The sequence below is a fragment of the Plectropomus leopardus genome, chromosome 22, assembly GCF_008729295.1.
Source record: "Plectropomus leopardus isolate mb chromosome 22, YSFRI_Pleo_2.0, whole genome shotgun sequence".
Lineage (NCBI taxonomy): Eukaryota > Metazoa > Chordata > Actinopteri > Perciformes > Serranidae > Plectropomus > Plectropomus leopardus.
The window spans coordinates 21,342,954-21,367,942 of NC_056484.1; the positions used below are offsets into that span (position 1 = coordinate 21,342,954).

Below are 24,989 nucleotides of genomic sequence, written 5' to 3' on the forward strand. Positions count from 1 at the left end.
CGCTCTGAGAATCCCCACAAATATGTCTCCTTGGAGACCGATGGGTCTCTGTCGCCTCCAGTGGTGACCAAAGCAGAGTTTGCAGCTGAATTACAGCAGCTCGACTCACACAACTGGAGGAGTCCACACACACTGGAATACACAGAGCGGCTGAGGATGACGACTGAGACTGCTTCTGTTGACAGCACGGATATTATGTTATATATCAAGAGTGTTGCCCCTTGAAGACAGCTGGTGAAACAGATTGGAAGGCTACTGTCTTGATACTGGCTATCTTATTTATTTATTTTTTACTCATTTATGTAATTTAAAAGCACAGTTTCTTTTTTGAATAATAGTATATGTATTTTCTTGTCACTGTGGGAATGCTGGACTAACTAAACAAATGAGGGTATTTACAGGCATAAGACATTTAAAGTTATTGCTTTTTAAGACCTTGTCAAGGTGATTTTAACCAAATTTAGGACTGATTTTTGACATATATTCTTATACAAGCACTGAAGAATAGATTTAAGTTGTATACAGTACTGTGTAGAGGTATGCAGTACTGGTTATTGAAAAGAGGTAAGTTATTCTACATTTTGCAAACAGGCAAGTTTAAAGTAAGATAAAGGTTCAGTTGTAGGTTGAGGAATTTGTAACATCAGAAATGTGGACTTTGCAGGTAAAGAGCTTGACTCATTTTGACAGAGAGTAGATTTACAGCTTTGCGACTGTGTTTCTCTACATGCTGCACGTACAGTTTACATCCATGTCTGTCCAAACTCATATGGTGCCATGACAGCTGACTATGCTTCAAATAAGGAGGCTACATATTTCACATATTCTAAAATGCGGATGCTGCACACAAATCTTTGCCCCAGCAGCAGAGAGGATCTCTACAATCTGCACAGTTTCAATGTGGACACCCAAGATCAGTGTCACCAGTTCAGTATATGATCAAATGTGTCCCCCTCTGTACCTGAGATATCATGTGAAGTAATGGCCAGAATAATGATTCGGCTGAAAATTATGATGTCACAGTGAAGATGACCTTTGACCTTTCAGATGCAAAATATCACCATTTCATCTTTATTTTTCCTCTTTTAGAAATGTGTGCAGAATTTTGTCTTAATAAGCTTATGCATTCTTGAGTTATGGACAAAAACATGTTTTGTGAGGTCAGAGTGACTTTTGACCACTAAACTCTAATCACTTTATCACTGAGACAAAGACGTTTGTACTAAATTTGAAGAAACTCCCTTGAGGCCTTCTTGTGGTATCACATTCACCAGAATGGGACAGAGAGACTGATAACCTGAAAACATAAAGCCTCCGGCCACAGTTACTACCAGCACAGAGGCATGAAAAGATGGAGAGATTAAATCAGATGAAATGTGTGTGATAATTTAGGTCCCAGCACTTCACATTTAAGGCTATTTAATGACTATTAAGGTCTTGTATTTATACAAATGAATAAAGTCATTTTAAGACTTCTTCAAGGACCTGCAGACACTGTGCAAATAAAACTAAAATGAGAGAAAGTAGTTGAGAGTCATGCTGCAGATTGAAATACATATTTCTTTTAATTTGCAGTAACTTCAATAACACTGTAAATACTAGAAAGCAGTAGAAACACACAGTATGGGAGCAATATTTTACAAATTAACTGAATACTGTCCAAAGTCCACAGTCTGTGAAAAAGTGCAGGCTAAGGATATAATTGTGGATGAAGCTCAGAAATCCAAAACTTCAGCATGTTTGCAAAATAGAGTTGCATTCACACGCTAATCATCTGAATACACATGAACACAAAGCTTTAGAGTGTAAACTGTGTTTAGTGCAAAAACACAAAGCGATGTTTTGGAAAATTAATCTGCTGCTCTCACCTTGCTTTCCAGTTTGGTCTCCGTTCTCTGTGTGGTCTTGATTTTGTCCCATGTGTCCTTCCACTTTTCCGACGTCTGGCCGAGCTCCGCCTCCAGGCTCTGCAGGTCCTGCAGCAGCTTGGTGATGGCGTCGGGCACAGCCTTGCTCAGGCTGTCGTAGCACGGCCACACGATGCGGCGCTGAGATTTGGGGCCGCTGCTGTCGGGTTTCTCCGGCGTCTCCTCCGCCACGCGCTCCTGCCGGCCCCTCAGCTCCCAGTCGTAGGACGGCCCCTCTGACAGGGTCTCCTCCATGTAGAAGTCCCACACCTTCAGGTTGGAGTTGAAGGTGTACGGCCGCAACACCTGGAGCACACAAGACAGACTTATGAGGCTACTTTGTCCCAATGTTAATCTTTCAGTTAACTGCAACAAATATTTAGGAGATGTTTATCCGGTGATTTCCTGTAGTGTGTGTTGTAGACAGGACGTGAATATCTTAACAATAGTTAGATCTATTGTTGAAATGGTAAGATCTTTATTTCCGACATGCCAAATAAAATAGGAGAAGAAAATAAAATATGAGCAGGAAAACAACACCAGGATGCCTATCGAACATATATAGTATTTCATGTCCGAGAAGGAATACAAGGACGTGAATACGCATCAAATCCTACCACCTTTTCTTACTTTTTTTTTCATAAAAAATAACCTAATTTTAAACATTAATATTCCCAATTTCTGCCCCAGTATTCACCATAAATACCTTGATCTTAACGAACAAGAATTAATACAAAAACAATATTGTTTTTAAAAACATATGTAAATTTGTTAAATGTTCTAAATATTTTCAATTCCACACTACAGCTGTTCCATAAATTGCCCCTTTGACTTTAATACAATTATATTTTGCATTTGTCCTCCCTAGCTGTTTCCTGAACATACAAAGTCCTCTCAAATCATGTAAACTTTATTTTATTTCACATTCATTTTGAATATTGTTTTAGGTATTAGATGATTTTTACCTCTGTACATGATTTGAACCGTTTTGAAATCAACAATCATGTCTTTAAATTTAAGTGCTTTTAATTTGCCAGAGAGTGGGTTTGTTGGTTCTCATACGCCGACACACACATCATCAGCGTGTTGTGTGTGAGTGCAGCGCTCTCACCTCGTCATCTTCAGGAGAGAACATGTAGTTGTAGAAGACGGGCGTTTTCTTGTTGAGTCTGTCGATGTAGTCCCACACAGACTTACACACCTGAGGGCTTCTCCTCTCTCCTTTCTCCTCATACAGCACTCCTACACACACACACACACACACACACACACACACACACACACACACACACAGGGCTTGTCAGGAACACTCACACTGTGTCTATGACACGACTGTGTTTCTACAGATGGAGCAGTGTTACTGTTTAATGAACGACAGCATTTCAGACACTCAGAAATGTTCTTACCCAGCTCGATGCGTTCATAGTCGGAGTCGAGCAGGAAGGTGCGGAAGCGGTTGGACACGTAGTGGTAAGCCAAAAACTTCAGGTAGTACTGACTGAACTCAAACTCCATGGGGAACTGGAGGTGGATCTGAGGGTGGAGGGTCAGAAACCTGAGTTAGTTACTGTTTAAAAGGGTGGATATGTTCCAAAACAGGGTGCTTTGTACTACATAGTAGTGTTGTCAGGATACTGGAACTTCTTACTGATACAACGCCTTGAACAACATGGAAATAAAAGACCATTTTTGACACCACGTAGAAAAAATTACATTAGGTGGGTTTCCATATATTCTCAAACTGCACAATTTAAAATTGCAAATATAAAATACACCTCATGGAAACACATACATTTTGAAAAATGAGGTGGCATTTCAGGTGATTTGAAAAAGCCATATTTCGCAAAACAGTAAAAGAAATACTTTTTTGGCTTTTATAGTTCACATATGCTATGGCTTTGTGCTTGTCAGTAGGAACTGGCTCCCTCAGGCATGATGCAGCAGGAGCTACAAGAGCTGTTATTGCATCACAGAACGCAGTTGAGTGGATCATCCAGAAGTTTTGCATAATTTACCTAATTTGCATTAATTTGCATTATCACATATACTGACAGTGTTTCAGGCACTGCTTGGCCAATTGGGACATTATTTGGGTGGTTTTAGGGTTTTTTGAGGATGCTGAATCCATCCCTGATCACCTGTTATAACACATGTAACTAGTGTACATACAATTTTCTTTTCTGATAATTTTGCATATCATTTTGTAAAAAAAAAAAACTCCCACCTGCGACTTTATTCTTCTACCCTTGCCATGCTACTTGCCTTTCTTACCGACATTTATCAACTGTGCATCAACTCAGTGTGATGGTATGTGAATTCAAATGTTAACTTCAAGAACTGTTCTATTCGTGCGTTTATAAATATAGTACTATTTTTAACTAATTTGAAGTTATTTCAATTACATAAAACAGACAGTAAGTTACCTGTCTAATCCAGTCCATTCAATGTTCTCTAAAACATCCAAACTGAATAAAAATTAATTTAAAAAAAAAAAGCCCAACTGCAGTTAAATATGCAGACTTCTGGTTTAAAACATATATTTTGGACTTTGAAAATATCCAAAATTGATTTTGAATCCTCAAAAATGCCTAAAACCACCCAAACAATGTCCAATTCGACGAAGCAGAGGCTAAAATACTGTCAATATATGATGCTTTTATGCAAATGCAGTACATTATGCAAATTGTCCAACATATGCAAGTTAGCATTCAACTGTTTCCTAACCAGACTGTACATTTATAACATAAAATTTTGGGGTACCCCACATTTCCAGGTTCAGAACGGGCTCTACAGGCTGGCTAATGGACTATTACTATAGCTGCTGTTTGCATGCAGCACAGAGGCTGAACAGAAAGCGGAAAACAACTGCTGCACGCTCATCTGATGTGTCAGACAGCACAATATGGGCCACTGAAGCTAAATCAAAGCACACTTCCTGCATGTGATAAGAGGGCAGAACCCACGTCACTGATTAGCCAAACAGGAAATAGAATCAGACGTACAGGTAAACACACACAGAGCATCATACATATATATAGTAAGAGGAAAGAGGGCTGCAACCTTCACTTGACACACACACCTACTGCTATCTGCTGCCAGCCTCGGCTACTGCTGTATTATGGAGTGTTCTTTTGTGTGTGTGAGCTGCTCACTTTAAAATCATCATTACTTTATCATTTTATTCTATGAGACATTTGTGTGACGTTTTGTCGGAATTAGCTGATGAATTGTTTCATGGCCCGAAAATATGTTTTCTGAAGTTAGTGACCCTAACCTTTGACCAACAAATTTTAGTCAGTCTATTCTTGAGTATTGGATGTTTTTGCTAAATTTGAGACTCCCTCAAGGTGTTCTTGAGATATTGTGTTAACACAGATGCAGGAACACAGTGGCCTTGACCTTTGACCAACAAGTTATAATCAGTTCATTGTTGAGTACAAGTGAATGTTTGTGACAAATTTGAAAAAAAAATCCATTGAGGTATCATATCTACTAGGATGGGAAGAGTGAGGTCACAGTGACCTTAACCTTTGACTGGCAAAATCTAATGGGTTCATCTTAGAGTCCAAGCAGACACAATGTCATAGTGGCTTTGACCTTTTACTGACAAAATCTAATCAGTTCATCAATGACTCCAATTGAATGTTCGTGCCAAATTTAAAGAAATTTCCTCAAGGTGTTCTTGAAATATAGCATTCAGGTGAGAATGGTTAGTATGGATAGCTGGATAACATATAATGGCTACACCCACAACTATCTCTGGCAAAGAGGCGTAAAAACATATAATTTGCTTCGCAGCGCTGAAAGACCTAAAGATACTCTCTTGTTGTCCTCCCTTTTAGGATACCCAACATTAAAATAACAGCATTCCTGTTGTGAAAAGACTTAAAAGCTCACATGCAGCGCTGCACACCCACCTGATGTACGCAGTCGAGGAACTGCAGGAAGACGGGGGTGAAGCCGCTGCTCTGGCTGCCCAGCGTCTGTGCACCCCGGTGGCTGAATCTGTGTCCGAATGACAGCCACTCCTTCTCCACCAGCAGCCGGAAACCGTCAAAGGTTCGGTAGTACGGATCAGACAGCAGCTGCACCAGTGACACCACCTGCATACACAGCACGTCACAGTAAGCCTCGCTCAGAAGACAGTCTGAAGGAATAAAGTTAGCTGGGTGTCAGTCAAACCTGTGTGGTGACGTCCCAGCCGTCCTCCAGGCTGACCATGACAGACGAGCCCGTATCCAGGAGCTCCACCACCAGCACGGACACCTGCAGCACCCTGTGGAGCTGCACGCGCGCACACACGCACGCACACACGCACACACACACACGCACACACACACGCGCACACACACACACACACACCCACACAGGGTCAGTAGAGGTCAAACAGTGAGCTATGAATGATCTGCACTCTCCTACACACAGCAGAGCGCACTAACCAGAGCCATCCACTCAGAGTCCTCCAGGCAGCGCAGGAAGCTCATGTTGGGGTCGGAGGTCTGGGAGCTCGGTACGCAGGCCTTCATCAGCTTCTTGAAACTGTTCTTCACCTGCCGCACGTCACACACCTCGATGGGGACAACCTCCCACTGCTGGAACGAGTCCTGCTTCCCTCCCTAAGCACAGCAACAGCATCCCACTTAATACTGGAAACTCAAAACTAGACTGTCATGATAACTACTTATTTTAATATATTGTTCCTGAAATAATTACGATAAATAATACCATTTTCATTTAGGACCATTTAATGGCGCTGATACAATAATGACATATGGTGATAGCATAATAACCCTTGCAAAGAGCAATTTATTTTCTATTCTTAAGAATACTCAGACATTGGAATTGATATACTAAATATATATATATATATATATATATATATATATACCTACATACATACATATATTTAATTTTTCATACGAAAAGAAAGTGACACCTTATTATACAAATTTATAATAGCAGCCCAAAAATACTACGTTTAAGACTTAATACAAAATTTGGCCAACAAAAACAAAACCAAGTAATGCCTCTTGTGACTTATGTTTAATTTTTCTTCAACCTGTACAATTTCAAATAACATTTATCCACTTATCCACCATTTACCTTTCCTCCTGTTTTTTTCGCCTCTCCGTTAACCTTTTCCTTTCTAGCCCTTAATCACAGTTAACACTCTAAACATCCCAGTAATCAGCGGTTACCTTAAGCTGGGCCTTGTCTCCAATGATGTAGAGGTAGGCCTTCTGCTGGCGGAGAAACAGCGCTTCGCTCGGCCCTCCGTTGGGCTGTGGAGACTCTTTACCTGCCAGGCGCGTCCCCACGTCTGGGTTATAGGCACTTAAACGCCCGCTGCCTCGTATACTGCCCCATTTACCTGCGATAAACACACATACAAACAAACAAAGTAGAGTTTTTAAATCAATCATAAGGAAAGAAGCATCAAGCCTCATTTGGAAGTCCTTCCCGTGTTAAAAAGCCATCAAAGGATCATTTCAGTTTATTATGATCCTCATTGTGATAACCCGGAATGATCCTTTAAGATGCTCTCAGCTACTGACAGCCATGCTGGTAAACAAGGCAGAAATGACTGAACGCTACCCAGCCCAGTTGATTACATCTAGTTCAGTGACAGATGCTACATGATGACGAACAAAGTCTGCTCTGACTGCTGCTGACATTCAACAGAGAGAAGAATCAAACAGGAAACAACGAAGAAGACGGCAGACGGCAGAGCTGCAGCGGCAGCATGCACTCACTGCAGCAACGACAACAGAACATTAGTCTGCAGACACAGCACGCCATCAGGAACCACGTCAAACACACTGACGCTACTGTTAAAGAGATCTGATTGGTTAGACAGGAGCAGAGGGAGGGGAGGGGGCGTGGCCTACTGTACCTCTAGGAGGGTTCCTGGCCTTGCCAGACACTTTGGGCTGAGAGAGGGAGATGACTTTCGCCCTTTGACCCAGAGCTGAGGTCAAATGACAGAGATGACCAGTTAACCAACAATGCCACAAATGGAGGATGGTTTCACTCATACACACTCATAAACACACACACACGCGCATGCACGCACACACACACACAGATCCTAATGAATGAATGAACGCTACTATTCAACGCTATTCATCATCCTCCTGATTCAGTTCCAGTTTCAGTCACACATTTAAAACACTATTCATGCATTTTGGTTTGAAGCCAGGACTGAACCCCCAACTAAAGGTAACACAGGAAGACACTTGGGGACACTTTGACATGTCTCACCTCCTCTGCTGAAAGTTCCAGGAACATCCTCCTTGGTGCCCATCACCTGCTTCATCAGAGCGCCGATCTTGGGCTGCCTCAGCTTGTCTGAGGAGTCTGTGGACAGAAAAAAAACCCTCAGTGTGAACATACAGTCAGTGAAAATTACGTGCTATGTGAGTGTTTGTTAGGCTGCCTACCGGAGGTGCTCATGTGTGTGGAGGTGAAGCCGCTGAGTGTGTTCCTGCCGCTGCTCTCGCTGTATGAAGGCATGGAGCTGATGATGGCCTGCAGGTATTTCTCCTGCTCCAGACTGGTGGAGTCTGCCTGGGAGGGCACTGCACAGAGAAGAAAACACACGAGCAAACCTTTATGTTTCAGTTTGCTAACTGTTAAATTTTTACATACATGTAAACAGTTTTCCTGAAGAATACATTTGGTTGGTATATGAGCTGCAAAAGACTGCAGTTCTAATACATTTTTTTTTTTGACAAGGGCATTAAAAACTTGAATTACGGCCTAGCGGGTATGCCAGTCAAGTCATGATGTTACAGTGGAGTTGACCTTCGACCTTTTGGATATAAAATTACATCACTTTAATATTTTATCCTATTAGACATCTGTGTGAATTTTTTTCTTGATTAGCACGAGTTCTTGTGTTTTCACTAAAAACATGTTTTGTGAGGTTATAGTTATGATCACCAAAACTAATTTACAGTTGAGTTCAAGTGGATGTTTGTGCCAAATTTGAAGGGAATTCCTTCAAGGTCCTCTTGAGATATTGTGCCCACACAAATGAAACAGATGCAAGGTCACAGTGACCTTGACCTCTGACCACCAAACTCCAATCAGTTCATCCTGAAGTCCAAGTGGACTTTTGAGCCTAATTTGGAAAAATTCCCCTCAAGGTGTTGATGAGATGTTGCATTCACAAGAATGAGACAGACGAAGTCAAAGTGACCTATGACAACCAAAATCTTATCAATTCATTATGGAGTCTAAATGAACATTTGTGCCAAATTCGTAGAAATCCTCTCAAGGTGTTCTGGAGATATCCTATTCATGAGAAAACATGATGCCTTTGGCCATGGCTGTCGCAATGCATCTTCATCAAAACTCTTGCATCTTTTATATATATTATCCTGATTGCTAGAGTCAGAGTAATCATGACCTCTGACCCCTAAACACCTTACTACAGGTCAGGCCTTCACTAATGGAGTGTCAAATTTTATCAGCTCGTGTTTGAGGACTGATAAAGAAAAGAGTGGACAGATGTATGAAGCAGGACATCCCCAAAAAACGACCAGCAACACATAAAGGTTCAGTGTTACATAAATGATTAACAAGGTGCTGAAAAAAGATTTTTTCACCTGAAGCAGGGGCGTTGGGGGACTTGAAGAAGCCCACCACCCCCTTGGCGTGGAGGCCTGCAGATCGCAGCAGGACGGCCTTTGTTCGTGAGTTCCTCCAGCAAACTACGGGGAAGCGATTCTGCCGGTAGCAGCGGCAGATTCTCTGGATAGTTGTGTCGGGGATGCTCTGAGGCACAATCAGCAGGCCGGGGTAGCTGTGACACACGCACACAAAAACACAAACATGAAGCACTGAAGAGATACTGTCTATGCGTGACTCCAACCTGTCCCCCTCATCTGAGTGCTCTCTCACCTCCTGCAGACAGTGTACATGCGATTGACAGTCGAAATCCTAAAAGGCTCATTCTTAGAACGCGTCAGGCTGTTACTGAGCGTGCCCAGACCCAGTCGCTGGTAGTCGCGGCAACAAGCACGCTCCACAACATTGCTCATGGTTTGCCTGTCAGATGAGCGGATGGTGGAGGAGAGTGTGAGGGAGCTCTGGTCCACTTCCTCTGAAACTATGAAGACAAACAGGACAACTTATTGCACAGTCACTATTACTTTTACTTCCACAGCAAACATGGCTGTGTTTCTTGCATTTTTTACTGGACGTTCTTGATACTTAATTTAAAGATAAGGTTAAAGTGACACTTGAATGCCTCCTCCTGCCAGTATGATAAGCTCGTGGTTTGACAATTTCATGCAATAAACAACAACGTATAAATCAGAGACACCCTGAAAAGGTCATAAAACATTGATTACCTGAGATTTCGTCCTCATCGAGCTCTGACTGGAAGCTGCTCCTGTTCTCCCAGGTGGGGGGAGAATACTTCTTCCTGGTCACATACTGCCGGCCGATGGTCCTCTTGGCAGTCTTCACCAGGTTTTTGGAAAGTGTCCTGAAAAGCCGAGACAGAAAAGGGAAAGTTTTTAAATACAGCACTGAGCTGATTCAACAGTATGTCCCATTCAAAGTCACTTGGCCTTCACTTCCTGTTACGTCTTGAAGCAGTGTCCAAGTCCAGCAGACAATGAGCTGATTCGACTTGGTGCATAATCGAGAGCCATGAATCCACTGGTGTGTTGCAGGTTTAGCCACATGTCCTCAGTCTGAATTAACATGTCTGAATGGAAGTTTTTGAGCACACATCAGTGCAGAGATGGAAACAACAAGGCTAATAAAACAGCTGACACATTTTCCATTCATGAATTATGCAACGGCTTCTCTCATGCTCCTTTCATTCTCCAGAAAAGAAAGTATGTGTGTGTGTGTGTGTGTGTGTGTGTGTGTGTGTGCGCGCGTGTATGTGTGCGTGTGTGTGTGTGGTCAGGGGGTTGGAAGGGGGTTAAGAGTTTGTTGCTGAGACAAAAGAGCAGACAAATTTGAAACGACACAGGCAGGAAACTAAAAGATAACTAAAATTATCAGAATTACTGTCCCATGGTTGTATGCCTTTGTGCATCAGTCAACTTGCACTTATTGTTTACTTCTGCAGAAGTGTAGATGCTTCACACACACTCCTTTACCCTCAGCAACAAGCAAGATCTGTACAGTCACAGTTTCAAGGTGGGAACCTGAGATTAGTGTCACCAATTCAGTATCTGTCCAAATGTCTCCCGTTCTGCTCCTAATACATGGTGTCAAATAATGACAAAAAAAGGTATTTTTGCAGAACATGATGATGTCACAGTGAAGCTGGCCTTTGACCTTTTAGATATAAAATGTCATCACTTCATCATCACTTCATCCATCACATCCACACATCCTATGAAACATTTGTCTCTTAGATTGTGTATAAATTCCAGGGTTTTTAGCCAAAAAACATGTTTTGTGAGGTCACACGTTTGGTCACACCTTTGACCACCAGTTTACAATCGGTTCATTCTTGAGTCCAAGTGGACATTTGTGCCAAATTTAAGGAAACCTCTTAAAGGCCCTTTGGAGATATCACATAATCAAGAGTGGTCACAAGAGTCACAGTGACCTTGAGCTTTTAACCACTACATTGTAATCAGTTCATTGTTAAGTCCAAGTGGATGTTTTTCTCAAATTTAAAAACATTCCCTTAGGATGTACTTGAGCTATCACGTCCACAAGAATGACAAAGATGAGGTCATAGTGACCTTGACCTTTGACCACTAAAATATAATTAGTTAATTGTTGAGTCCAAGTGAATGTTCAGGGCAAATTTAAAACTAAATCTCATCAATGTATTCTTAATATACCAAATTCATAAGAATTACAACAACATGGTCACACTGACCTTGACCTTTGACCACCAAAATCTAATCAGTTCATCACTGACTTTAAGTGGATGTTGGGGCAGAATTTGAAGAAACTCCCCTAAGGGTTTCTTGAGATATAATGATCACAAGAACAGAACAGACCGACAACCCCAAAACAAAATGCCTTCAGCCACAACTGGAGGCAAAAACACATAAAGTTCCATGTTGTTTTTACTGTGAGAGCCAAAGCCAGTTCTCCTGCAGCACATAAAGCCCAGTGAGACACTTTCAGATGATACTAAAAAGCATCATGTGGATGATATGGAGCCAAAGCTCAGAGGAAGATGTGACACTGTGCAGCCAAGGGGAACTAAAAGCTGCTTTCCACTCCCTCTTTGCAAAACTGAGAGCATGTATTCACACTCATGTCTTGATGCACTGTACTGTGACAGAGATGCCATACATGCGCATGAATCCCATGACACGCAACGCTTTCGAATAACTTCCAATCCTGTTTCTTAAACCGCAGTCACCGCTGCAGAAAAACATTCCTTTTTGTACACACATTGTTTGGGTTCATAAAGCCAAATCACAGGGGAACCAGGTTTGGCTTAAGAACTGACATGTACTTAAGTGACTTGTGTTTTCTGCAGGTTTGCAGTAACATCAGCTAAGAATAGTGTTGTAGACAGACTTTGTTTGGACTTCTTTTGGAATCTATTTTCTCTTTAAATACTTCAGTCTCAATCTTGTATACTTTCATGAACCTCAAACTGCTGCTCACGTGTTGGTCAACTATAGTATGCAGTCCAAAGTCAGCAGTAAAACTAGTTTAACGTTTATAAAATTGCACATCAATGCGATCTGCCAACAAAGTGTTATCTGGTATATTTCCAAAGTTGTAATCCTTTCCTGATGGGGTAAAAATAACGTTCATGTTTTAGCAGAAGCTTGGCATGTAATAAGCCTTTAACTTGCTGCTATGTGTTTTCTCTTCTCTACCTGTCCAGCTAAAATACTCACTGAGCTAACAATCACAGAGCTACCATTAATACACCGCTTTTACTGGATACCATTGAAACATATAGATCAGGGTTTCCAACACAGTCATGTATTTGTGGCGCCCTGCCACTATTAAAATAAATGCCATCACAAACAGTTTTTCTAATTTTGAAGCTGCATTGCACCTTTCACAGAGCGTACTCTGGGCACAGTTGGAGCAGAACATCAAGCACAGCAAAAGTGGAATTTAATCATTCATTCTGCTGGGTCTAAAAGTTTGCAATCACCCACAGCAGCTGCTCCTCTCATTCATCGATCAGATCTGATCAGCTGTGAATGGTTCCACAGATAAATTATCCACCCCGCAAGTGACAAACTGCTACCGAGGAAAAAGGAACTCATGAGAAGCTCTGCCTGTGCTGTGTTCACAGCTCCAAGAGGGGACACAGAGAGATACAAAGAGACACACACACATTTAAAAGAAAAAAGAAACAAATTAAATAAAGAAACCCTGAAAGTTTGCTGTCTCCCTCGCCCGCCCAATGCTTGAGTTACTGATGGATGGTTCCTTGGAGAAGAACTAGAATACTTCTTAGTCAGGGTTCCTACAGCTTGAGGCAAGTTAGATTTAAGACTTTAAAAAACTTCTTTAATGTCACCATGGATGAAATTTAGGACCAATTTTACAGTAACCAAAATTGAAAAGAAAAAAAACAAGAACCCACCTTTTTTATGTAAGGTTAGGGACAATTCTGCCCAAATATTTATTGTAACATAAAACATTCCAGTCCAGCAAAACAGTTAGAACTGGTTAGAAGTGGTAAATACCTGGCTTTTGTTGGAGAGTTTTCCTTTTCGAAGAAAAAAGAAGATCATTTTTGATTTTTTACAATGCAATGCCAAAAACACTGACTTATAAAATAATACTTGCCATGTCTCAGCGTCTTTAAGACTTCTGAAATATGGATTATAGACATTTTATTACCAATTATTGCCTTATCTTTATATTAATGAATTCAATGCCTTTTAAGACTTTTTAAGGACCCGTGGGAACCCTGCTTAGTTCTCTAGTTTCTCCTTTATGTACGCACAGGAAAATTCTGCATAGATGGTTCCTTACTTGAGCGACTGGTTCTTGTCCTTGGTCTTGTGCTCCACCACCATCTTCCCGCTCTGGCCCACAGTGAAGGCGAATGTGCCCTGGACGTGCTGAGGATAGCGCAGCTTGTGCATGTGCTTCCTGAAAACCTCTGCCAGGTCTGATGCCACCTCTTCGTCAAACGCAATCTTCATCAGCTACAAACAGAGACCAGAGGTCAGTAAGCAGAGGAAAGAGAGGGGAGGGGGGAGCACATTTGTGATGGGAGCTCATATTGTAAGAGTACCTGGAAGGTGCAGGAGCGTAGCTGTAGCCCCTCCTGGACAAACTGGTCCATGGGTAAAGTGACTGAGATCCTCTTCTCCTTAGTCAGAGAAGCGATGGGGAACGAGCGAGTCACCACCTGCTCTCCCACTGCAGGAAGAAAACACACAAGAAAAAAAAGCAGGGTTTAGAAGACCTCCAATAATCTCTCGAATAATTGGTCCAAAATATGCCAATCAAACTTGCTTTGACTTGTAAGACTCTGTTCATGAAACAAGGTAATCAATCAAGTGTGTGTGTGCATGTATTAAGGCAGCAAAGCGAATTTACCATCGCAAGTGTACGATATACAGTGAGTCTATGTTACAAGCTTTCAGAGTTGTGTGTGTGTACATGTTCTCTCTCACCCAGCGGGTCGGTGGGTGTGCCCTTGAAGATGAGCCGGTAGGTGGTGAGGAAGATGGCGCCCTCAGCGGGGAGCAGGGGAGGACCACCCATCAGCCCCGTGGCTTCCTCACGGCCATCTGGGATCAGGTGGACCCGCATGCCGTCCATCACCAGCTCCTCGCCAGGTAACAGTGTCGGCCTCAGCAGCTTGGGCTGCACAGAGACAACGAAAGGAGGAACATTAATGACCATATTTATACAGATTCTTTCTCCACATATTTCCATATGAACAGTCGGATTTCCAGAACAACTTAGAAATGAATAAAAAACAGTTGCAAAGTGATTTCTGAGATAATGCTGATGGTGTTGCAGACAAAACCAATTCCAAAATCCAATTTTTCCTTTCTGAAATGCCAACACACTGCAATAATTAAATGTAGCATCTGTAACTCTATCATACAATTAAGTATGACTAATTGTGCAGCCCGACAGCATATGCTTTATATTTCATAACCAAACGACCACTCCACTCATCAAACTCTCATGCATTAACAACCATGCTGAGGTTACTGGCTGGACTGTTTGGGAAGTTCAGACCAAAAACTGACAGAGGCTGAAATGTATTTCTGTTGCATAACACACAAAAAATGCTCTGGATTGGTGGGATCTTGGCAGAGATAATGTTGCAAACCATAAAAGATAAATACACAGAAAGAAATAATATTCATTTGTGTTTATGCAACGGGATGTTCATTTCATATTTCTTAAAAAATAAGAACCGTTGTGTTTTGGAGAGTCCCAGAGGATCCCAAGTTTGACTGCAGGACTGCCGTATTTAGACTGAGAGGCCTTAGTGAGCTGCTGAGCTTTTCTGAATACCAACAGCATGAAATATGAAGCCGGCTTTGTCCTCTGGCCCTTTACATCACTTCCTGTTCCTCAGTGAGGCCCGAATAGCTTCCTTAGGAACTCCACCTCTGAGAGGAAATGAATTACAACTAACATGCTTCCTAATCTGTTACACAACATCTGATGCTGCATGTGTCCACACAGCAGAATAAAGGCAGTTTCCTCTGAAAGCATTTAAAGGATGACTTCAGTATTTTTCAACCTGGACTCTATTTTCCCTTGTTTTAGTGTTTTTGAAACTGTTCCAGTATTGAACAAAAGGGGCTGCAGCCAACAGCACCAGAATAGGAGTGTGCAGTGTGACATTAGGAGCAATTGAGCACCAGTAATTTTTTTGCCACTTACAGGCTCAGATTGTTATTATACGACATTATGGAAAGGATCCCTACAGATATAGACCTTTTTGTTAAAGAATAGATCATTTTGAAACAGCCGTGAAATTGCTATCGGCAAAAACATCAGACATTTAAATAAACACTGCAGCCCATTTCTTGCTCAATGTGGGACAACTTCAAAAAATGTGGTTCCCATTACTTGCGTACACACAAAAACAGGGAAAAAATGGGGTACAGGTTAAAAAAACAACAAAAACTACAAAGAATTAGCTGTAAACTGCACACAAATGTTTTGAGGTTTTTGCTCTGCCCACAACCTAAAATCCACTAGCTGGACAAACCTGCCTGCTCCAGACATGAACGCACGCTACAACACAAAGTGCTGACAGGACATATTACGAGCAGAGGCATGAGGATGATGGGTGAGAGGTCTGCTCACATGGGGAGACATTACTGTTCCACTCACAAGTCTTTAGTGAAATGTCAAAACATGTCACGTTAGGCTCAGCGAAGCCACCATCCCTCTCCAGCACACTGCACCCTTCAGACTGAAGGCACTCGGCTCTGCGGGGCCCTGGGGAGCTGCGGCAGCCGGACCGTGCTCCGCTGCACCGCAGAGATCAAAACGGCACAACAAAGGGGGAGCAAGCACCCAGCATGCACTGCTCAGGCGTGCTGTCAGTCACACAGTTCTGTCTCCGGAGGACAGACGTACCTGCTGTGACACTGTGAGCCTGAGCTGTAGGGAGTGGTGGAGAGGGGAGTGGGCGGGGCTGGCTGGGGCTCTGCATGGCCTTTGTCCAGTGGGACGTAAAAATAGGAATTGGTTACCTTTTGGATAGGAGGCAGTCTCTTGCTCTCCCTGTGGACTGCGTCTAACGTCTCGATGTGCATCTGAACGATATCTGCAAAGAAAGGAAGGAGGACAGAAGTGACACATGTTGCCATGAAGCTTGGTGTGACTCTTTCTGCGGTGCAAAGAGAAATCAGTGAGTGTAGCTTGAATGGCGCCTCCATACCTGGTATCATGGTGTGGAGAGCCTTCAGGTGCTCGTTGGTCACGCCGCTCTCATTGCACACTTTGTCAACAAAGCGGTTAATAAAGCGCACCACGGAGTTGGCCACGTCAGAGCTCTCGGCGTCTTCGAAGCCGCTCTCTGTGTCGTAGCTCTCCGCCATGCTGCCTGCAATACTGCAAGAGAAAAACACTTTCACATTCCAAATAATGCGGCATCTGATTGTAAAACTTGTTACTGAAGTGTAACAGGGTTCCTGCAGTTAAAGCAAGGTAGATTTAATATCTTTAAGACTTTTTAATGCCTCTCTTAGTTAAGTTTAAGACCAATTTTTGAAAAACTGAAGAAGGACTTTCATTTTGCCCAAATGTTTACTTTGACATGAAACACTTGTTTTTTTATCCAGTGAAAATTTTAGATTATCTATGTCAAATGTTATCTATGTCAAACCTTTTCAGAGTGAAACACATGGAAGACAATGTACATATTACACTATCATCAAAGTACGTATTTGGTTTTTCACTCTGCATGTGAGACTCCACTGCTTTGATTCCCATCATGACGAGTTAAGAAAGAGGAATTTATTAAATTACTTAACCAGAAAAAAAGATGTTAACCAATATTTTGAGATTTCACTATGGAATGTCTGAACTTTTGAGACTTTTGAAAGAGTAATTTAAGTTAATTTAATTCTAATGAAGGCCTTATTTTTAGATGAATGAATTCAGTGCTTTTTAACACTTTTTAAGGATCCGCTAGAAACTTGTGTAAATGTTTGATTACATTTTATAATGAACCATGACACACACCAGCCACTCATCACGAATGGAAGTGATTTTTAACCTGGAAAAAAGCTTCTCCTGATGAGCTGAATGATTTACTAACGTTGTAATGAGTGATCTAAATGACACACACGCGGGCCGTGTTTGTATGCCTGTGTATGTGTGCTGTTTATATTCACCGGGTTGGAGCTGATAAGTTTTCATGTTCTCATACCTCAATAAATCAGGAGATTTAATTCATATGAATTCATAATTCATTATGTGTGATATTTTACCTAAATTGACAGTCCAACTGTGCAACTGAGGTTTTTTTTGGGTTTTTTTGTATTTGAAGTAAAGCATCTAGCTGTGACACAATGTCATCACTTCCTCCTTTTATTTAATTCTGAAGAAATGTCAGCATCACATACACTGACTACAACACTACTAGTTAATGACTGTCTGAGGGCCTTTGTCGTATGTACTTGTACATGTTTTCTGTCTCTCTATAGGACGGGTTTCCATTACAGATTTGCACAAAACTCAAGGGTTTATTGGACACTCTTATTAACAGTGATATTTTGGCTTTATCTGTATCGCCCAGCCCTTGTGAGAAGGCGAGCAGTCTTTACTTTTCTTTTACGGGCCTATGTGAATGTTTGTGACTCCCTGTGAGGGCTGACAGCTGTCCATACCTGTTTGTGACGTAGCTGTTGCTGACGCTCTCCACATCTCCGAGGCCAGAGCTCCTCAGCAGCCGGTTCTTGCTGGTGTCCAGCGGCAGCAGCAGGTAGCTCATCCTGTTGGCGTAGTGGATGGCCTGACTGAACACCGTGCTCTCCTCCTTCTGCACGCGCTCCATCTGCATTTCCTTGCTGAGTGTCGGCCACAGCCGGCTCTGCTCCGACGCCAGCTCCAGGGCGCTGATTTCCCTCCCGCTGCCCGACCCGTCCTGCTGCTCCTGACAAAAAAGCGAAGGCGGTTCGTTCATGATTAATCATCTCAAGACGGAAATGACACTCGGCTCGGCAGGTGGGGAGACTGAGTCATTAAACTACAAGCTGTGGTGGCAGATTCTTTCAAAAAAAATCACAAAAACTTTTAACAATGTAAAAGCCTTTCATTCAACATTTCTTTGTTCATTCTAGAGTGTGAGGCAGGTGCTTACGGAGCTGTTCTGCTCTCCCTCGTCCGTCTCCAGGTACAGAGCTCTGATGTGGTTCTGGACGTCGCTGTAGAACATGGACTCCCAGAACTGCATGGTGGTCCAAACCATGTGCTCCTGCACACAGCTGTAGGCAAACTGGGTGATGCCTGCGCCCATTTTCTGTCAAACACAGAAGGAGACTTTAATAAGGGGAAAACACAAAACTTTAAATGACAAAAACATCTCCCAGCAACCTAAAATCAGGGTTAGGGTTAGGGTAAACCACGGGAGAACACTGGGTTCTTAGTGACTTAATGTGTTCTTAACTGTGTTTAAAGCTGAATTTGGGACACGTGCATTGACTCTGTTGATGCTGGTTGTGAACTTACTCTGCAGAAAGCTGTGACCAGTGGAAGGAGAGCAGCTGCAATACCGTGTTCATCTATATGCGAACAGTCCTGAACAGAAACAGATGAGCAAAGAATGATGTAACAGCTTGAAAAACCATACACATCTGTGTGTGTATATATATATATATATATATATATATATATAAATATTTAGATATATCATCTGAGGGTAAATATTGGAATGTTCATTGTATCTGCTTTTCATACTGTAGGTTTTTAAACAGCACATCTATACATCTAGAAAACAGGTAGATCTCCTATGTTAGATCTCCTACATTATTTCTCCTACAGCATCAATAAAGTCTGACTAAAATATTTTTTGCACTAAAAAATCAAATCAAGTATTTTAATATTTTCAAGTCATTTTTTAGCCATGTTAGGGTGAATAGTAATGATATTGCAGTTTAATAACGAAGAACGTCTAATCTTAAGTTGTTTTTTTTTTTGTTATATCATGGATTTTAGTGATATTGTATTGTTGTCACCTGTAAGGTGCAGTTCATCATTCGGACAATGTAGTCAAACTGCTGGTCATCAAGCACAGCTCGGTTCTGTAGGACATGCTGATTGAGCTCCTGGGTCAAACAAACCCGGGCTGCCCGACCCTTCAACGCTCGCAGTACAGCCGGCATTAACTGAAGAGAGGAGATGAGAACAACAGCGGAGTCACACACTGTCACTTCACAAAAATAAAACACACAGTACATAATTAGGGCATGTCTAAAATAAATACAAGTACCTAAAGTTCTAGAGGGACAAGACACTCGAAAGTTTAGAAGAAAAACCAAACTTGTGTGTTTTGTTTCTGCTGAGAAGAATAAATATGTTGCTCTCACCTTCTTGGCCTCCAGCATTTTGTTCTCAAAGATGTACGTGATGCAGTTCCTAACCACCTCCAGCCTGCGGGCGCTGTTCGCCATCACATGGCCGTTCCTGTCCACGATGTCTCCTGCGGAGATGCGGGTGAAATGTTCAGACACTCGTTCATCACCATGACACCAATCTCTACCTCATTAAACACACACTGAGAGACAGACGGTCGCGGTGAAGAGTTCACACAGGAAGTCTGAGGTGGAAATGGAGATGTTAAAACTTGATGCTTCATTTTTACAAATGCAACTATCAAACCCGAAACGTGCTGCCTCACAAGGAACTTTTGTCAAGTATTTACCACCTTCTGTCAAACCAATGCCAGGTTTGTGTCTTTAAAAACATCAAACTCAGGTCACACCACACAGTCTGCTACTACTACTGCACATCTAATCCACATCTACTGCACATCTAATCCACTTTTTCAGTCTTTATGTTATAACTGATCCAAACATGTTTAAGATCTGGGACCTTATTAAAAAACATTACGAGAACACACTCAGAGAGCTCCTGACTTAGTCTTAAAATTTCTTGCAGGGAGTCCCAGCTTAGAAGTGATTTAGGAAAATTCTCAGAGCAACTCTGAGCAAGGAAGGGGTAGAAACTTTTATCTTAGTGAAGAGGTGTGGCTGTATGATGCATTGTTTTAAAAGATTGGTTGAGCCTGCAAGGTGACACCCAGTGGAAATGAAATGAACTGAGGGAAAATCTCAAAAACCTCATCATTCTACAAATTTACCAAGAATTTCATCACTAGGAGTAACTCTTAGTACTAGGAGGCTTTGTGAATACAGCTCCTGGAGTTTAGCTCACCCAGTGGGGGCCCAGATGGCACCATGCCCTTCACCTCCGCCTTGACCACAGGGGGTGCAGTCTTGAGTTTGGCGGCAGCATGGTCGATGAAGAGCTGCACCGCTACCTCGTCCAGTACAGGGAACGGCGTCTGATTCTGTGCATTGCTCTGGCTGTTTTCTGACGGTCGCTGGACTTTGTGCATCGCCACAGCGGGGTAAGGATTCTCCTGGAGGAAAGGGGAAGACACAGAGAAAAAAAAAAGGACGACTGGTGAGTTAAGGAAAAAATAAGCAAAAACAGAAAAACTGAGTTATAATAGAGAAGGATATAATATATGTCTCACACTATAATTTATTAGAGACAGGGAGAGAAAAAAATGGAGGGATAAGTTAAGAAATAAGTGGGTTAAAGAGAAGAGTCTCACAAGAGGAAAACTCAAGAATAGGAAAGAGGATACAACAGGTCTAACAGGAAACCGTCAGAATGAGGGGCCGGTAGTAATATGTATTATCTGAGAAGTGCTATTTGTCGTCAGTTTAGTTAGAAAACTTACATTTTTGAAGAGCTGTTCAGCCAGCTCCTTCACATGGTTCATGACTTTGTGTGGACAGGTCTCCTCTTGTCGGATCCGCTCCACTTGATTGGCTACCAGCTGTGGAAACAGGGCAAAGAAGTGAGCTTAGCTCAAATTTTAGCAAGTATCTTTCATATCCAAGTCACATATTTTCAATTACCCACAGTCAAACTATGACAGACACAATCTGCGGACAGACTCACATCATCAAAGAGGTCGGTGACTCTGTATGGAGGCCCACGCTCTGACACGAAGCCTGCAAACGCCATGCCGTCCAGCACCTTCATGAGAAAGTCATCTTCTGTCAGCGCTCTCTGACCCAGGAAGGCAGCCTGTGGAAACACAAGAACAATTATAGCGGCTGACAACACCTCAGACACCAAGGGCAAGTTATTATCCCAGTGAGCTACATGCCAAGTGAGAAACCATAGATGCACCATAGATTCCCACTATGCCTGAGCTAACCACCAGGGGGCAGAATATCAGCTGTCTGTGCATGGAAAGACAGATTTCAAACTGCTGTCAAAAATTCAGTTATCAGCACATGCATATTTCATCTAGACAGCATAGAGATGTTACTTTTTTTTTTTTACAAAGATTGATTAGCTCCATCTTGTTATTTTTGGAGCCAGAGGTGGTCATGTTTGAGAGGGTGGAGCTAGGAAGAAACTAGGCATCAGCTAACACTAGCATGAGCACTGGCTAGCTTGTTTCACAAGGTGCATCTATATTTTTGGGCAAAATATGTTCAAATTAACTTTCATGAACTGAAAAAAACAGTGAATGGTAAAAGTTCCAAGACGAAAACACAGACAAGACCCAAAAATAAATTAATGTCTATTTAAATGTACTGCACAGTGCCATGGATATTCACTGCTACACCTCTATCCTGAATGACAGGTTACTGTGGTACCCACTTGTCAATCATAATGTAGCCCCACCCTGAAGCAAACCTTGCTTTAATGTTTACTTTACTCTGACTGGGACCATAATTTACAAAATGAACATTGTGCTGTATTGAAGAAGATTTGAAACTAGTAACTGGACAATGTTTACTGAGGTAACCCAGAGACGGTCAATTCCCCCTGAAGTGTTCAACAATGTCACTTATTTTTGCAACTAGTGGAGTTGCCCCCTGCTGGCCATTAAAAAGGATGCAGCTTTAAGGCAACTCCCACTTGATGGTCATTTTTAAACTTTTCAGACTCTGAAGCTACATCCACTTCTTTTTGAACTTTCTTAAAAGTCAGTTTCTCTTTTAAACACAAAGAAAATGGTTACATCTCACAAACAGTCTGAGCTGTTATCAAATACAGTTTTGTTTTCGGACCTTATGGAAGCGGATCACTGGTTCCGGGTGAATGCGGATGATGTGTAAACACCAGCGATAGCCCTGGAAGAGCCGACCAAACAGCCACAGGAAGACTCCCCGGATCTCCTTATCCTGAAACACACACACACACACACACACACACACACACACACACACACACACACACACAAAAGTTTAAGTCAACACATACATACACGATAACTGGAGAATTAATAGAATGAGGAACTGAACTAGAATCCTGTTAGATTTTGGATCTTTAATACCTTTTCCATGCCAACAATAACAAAAAAGAAAACAGAGCTTGCTAGTGAGACAAGCCTATCAGAGCAGTGAGAGCGTACAGATTTTGCACTACATCTGCCTTTTTTAGACAACAGCAGCTTGACTGTACCAATGGTTTACCCTGGCGAGATCTTAAATTGCAGTATAAAGACCTTAACGTGATTAAAATCTTAATATTAATACAGGACTTCCTGCTTCCTTCCCGCAGTCCAGTGTTTTTCTTACCTGGATCTTGAGTGCGGAGGGTTGTGCAGAGAGTGGGGGAAAGGCATGATCAGCCACTTCCAGCTCTGGATCCAAAACCTACAATGACAAACATGAAGTCACCATCAATCACTGATTAGCTTCCTTTCAGACCTACTGTAGCTCTACTGTAGCCTGTTCCTGCTGCATTAGCTGAATTTTGGGTGATTGAGTCAAGAGCTGAGAGACATCCAGTGATTTCTAGGGACAGGCAGACTGTGTGGTGTGACCTGAGATAGAAAATAACAAATAACAATGTGATTGCAAAATCAGTGAGTGAAGTTCAAATCCACAAGCCATGTGTTTTCTTTTAACTGTGCAGTTATATTTGTTTTACTTGCCACATTTTTGGCAATGCTGTATTATTCATGCACTGCACTGACTGGAAATAACCTGTCAATTTAACATTCCCATTTGGCAATACTTTCGACTAGAGCTGCAACCAATAGTCAGTTAATCAATAAGTCCATCCACAGAAAGATAATCAGGTACTTATTCTGATACCTTAGTAATAGTTTTGTCATTTTTGAAGCAAAAACAAAAGATTTTCTGGTTCCAGCTCTGCAGCAGTGAAGATTTTGATGTTTTTCTGTTTCTCATTTCTGTGAGACATGTTTTTAATAATTTTCTATCATTTTACTCAAGAAAATATCCAGCATATTAATCCATGATCCACCAACACCATCTGATTGTCTATTCACTATTCATTAAGTGTAACTGCTTTTTGTTACAGTTATGGTTACAGAAAACTCTCTCTCCGTCTCCCTACGCTTTTGAGTGCCAAATATATATATATATATTTAAAAAAGGGATAAAATGCACACCAAGCAATTTTTTTTAGAGGCATTTTACTGATGGCTTTTTTTTTCAAAAATGTTAATGAATATTGCAACAATACTAGTTACTGAGAACTCAAACAACAAAAAGGCTAAACTTGATATTCAATAAGGCTGGCTTAATTAACCCATTGAAACCTACAAGTAAAAGGAAATTACCTGAAAAAAATGAGCAAATAGAAATTTATATTTTATAATTTGTTTAAAAAAAACAAAACACAACAAAAGAAAAAATTTAAAAAAGGAGATGACCCTGAGAAAGTGCTTTCAGAATTGTAACAATTTTGTAACACATCTTTAAATATGTAATTATAATGTAATCTCCCTAAACATTTTCTCCTTTTCTACAAAATAATTTTCTAAATCTATTAATTTCTTGCAATTTGTGAAACATTTATTACAAAGTGGTTCATTGCCTTTTTTTGCCATGTTTCTGAAAGAAATTTTACAAATTTGCTCAGGGTTTAAAAGTTTAAATACTTGTGAAAAGCATCTGAAAGCAGCACAAAAAAGGGATGTTGCTCCAGGTATCAAAGGATTAATGTGAGTCTTCTTTAATGAGCATGGTTTTTATTAGTGTCGCTGGAGGCCTTTAAATGAAGGTATTTTTCTTAAAAAGACACTGATGAATGAAATGTCTGTTGTTGTTTTTTTTTAAGATTGAGTCAGTTTTTGGTCAAAAGCTTGAAAAATGGAAACACCTAAAATGGTTTTTCTGGATTTATATATACATTTATTTATTTTAAATTGAGCGTCAAGGACAGCTAAATGATTGAGACTCTACGGTTTACAATGTGAGAAGGACACATTAGGCAGCGTATCTAGAGCTCAGTCAACAGATGCTGTCGACAGATACGACCTTAAAGATAGTCTCTGATTTCACGGCATGACATGAACATTTAGTCAGTTAAGTAAAAGGAAAACACAGCAGCTAAGCTCTGATTCACGGTTGCTGTCCAACAATCTACAGCATCGCTGTTCCGGGAGCCTTCACTCCA

General features: G+C 41.5%; 1 protein-coding gene across 4 annotated transcripts in view; it reads right to left on the reverse strand.

The window, feature by feature from the left end:
• Positions 1-24,989, reverse strand: part of sbf1 (SET binding factor 1) — an 82,918-nt gene that overhangs the window by 6,940 nt on the left and 50,989 nt on the right. For 3 of the 4 annotated variants that reach the window (XM_042511534.1, XM_042511532.1, XM_042511531.1), the window contains 28 exons: positions 23,138-23,215; positions 22,628-22,741; positions 21,501-21,629; positions 21,277-21,375; positions 20,742-20,949; positions 19,895-20,007; positions 19,544-19,693; positions 19,038-19,106; positions 18,670-18,828; positions 18,197-18,462; positions 16,744-16,916; positions 16,556-16,629; positions 14,501-14,693; positions 14,116-14,243; positions 13,851-14,026; positions 10,265-10,401; positions 9,813-10,020; positions 9,518-9,714; positions 8,348-8,485; positions 8,169-8,264; positions 7,801-7,875; positions 7,106-7,278; positions 6,347-6,523; positions 6,090-6,191; positions 5,825-6,010; positions 3,314-3,440; positions 3,019-3,149; positions 1,869-2,213 (listed from right to left, as the gene is read on the reverse strand). In XM_042511534.1, the coding sequence (XP_042367468.1) occupies positions 1,869-2,213; positions 3,019-3,149; positions 3,314-3,440; positions 5,825-6,010; positions 6,090-6,191; positions 6,347-6,523; positions 7,106-7,278; positions 7,801-7,875; positions 8,169-8,264; positions 8,348-8,485; positions 9,518-9,714; positions 9,813-10,020; positions 10,265-10,401; positions 13,851-14,026; positions 14,116-14,243; positions 14,501-14,693; positions 16,556-16,629; positions 16,744-16,916; positions 18,197-18,462; positions 18,670-18,828; positions 19,038-19,106; positions 19,544-19,693; positions 19,895-20,007; positions 20,742-20,949; positions 21,277-21,375; positions 21,501-21,629; positions 22,628-22,741; positions 23,138-23,215 (4,221 nt within the window). The remainder of the gene's footprint in view (positions 1-1,868; positions 2,214-3,018; positions 3,150-3,313; positions 3,441-5,824; positions 6,011-6,089; positions 6,192-6,346; positions 6,524-7,105; positions 7,279-7,800; positions 7,876-8,168; positions 8,265-8,347; positions 8,486-9,517; positions 9,715-9,812; positions 10,021-10,264; positions 10,402-13,850; positions 14,027-14,115; positions 14,244-14,500; positions 14,694-16,555; positions 16,630-16,743; positions 16,917-18,196; positions 18,463-18,669; positions 18,829-19,037; positions 19,107-19,543; positions 19,694-19,894; positions 20,008-20,741; positions 20,950-21,276; positions 21,376-21,500; positions 21,630-22,627; positions 22,742-23,137; positions 23,216-24,989) is intronic. The other variant, XM_042511533.1, reaches the window with a different exon arrangement.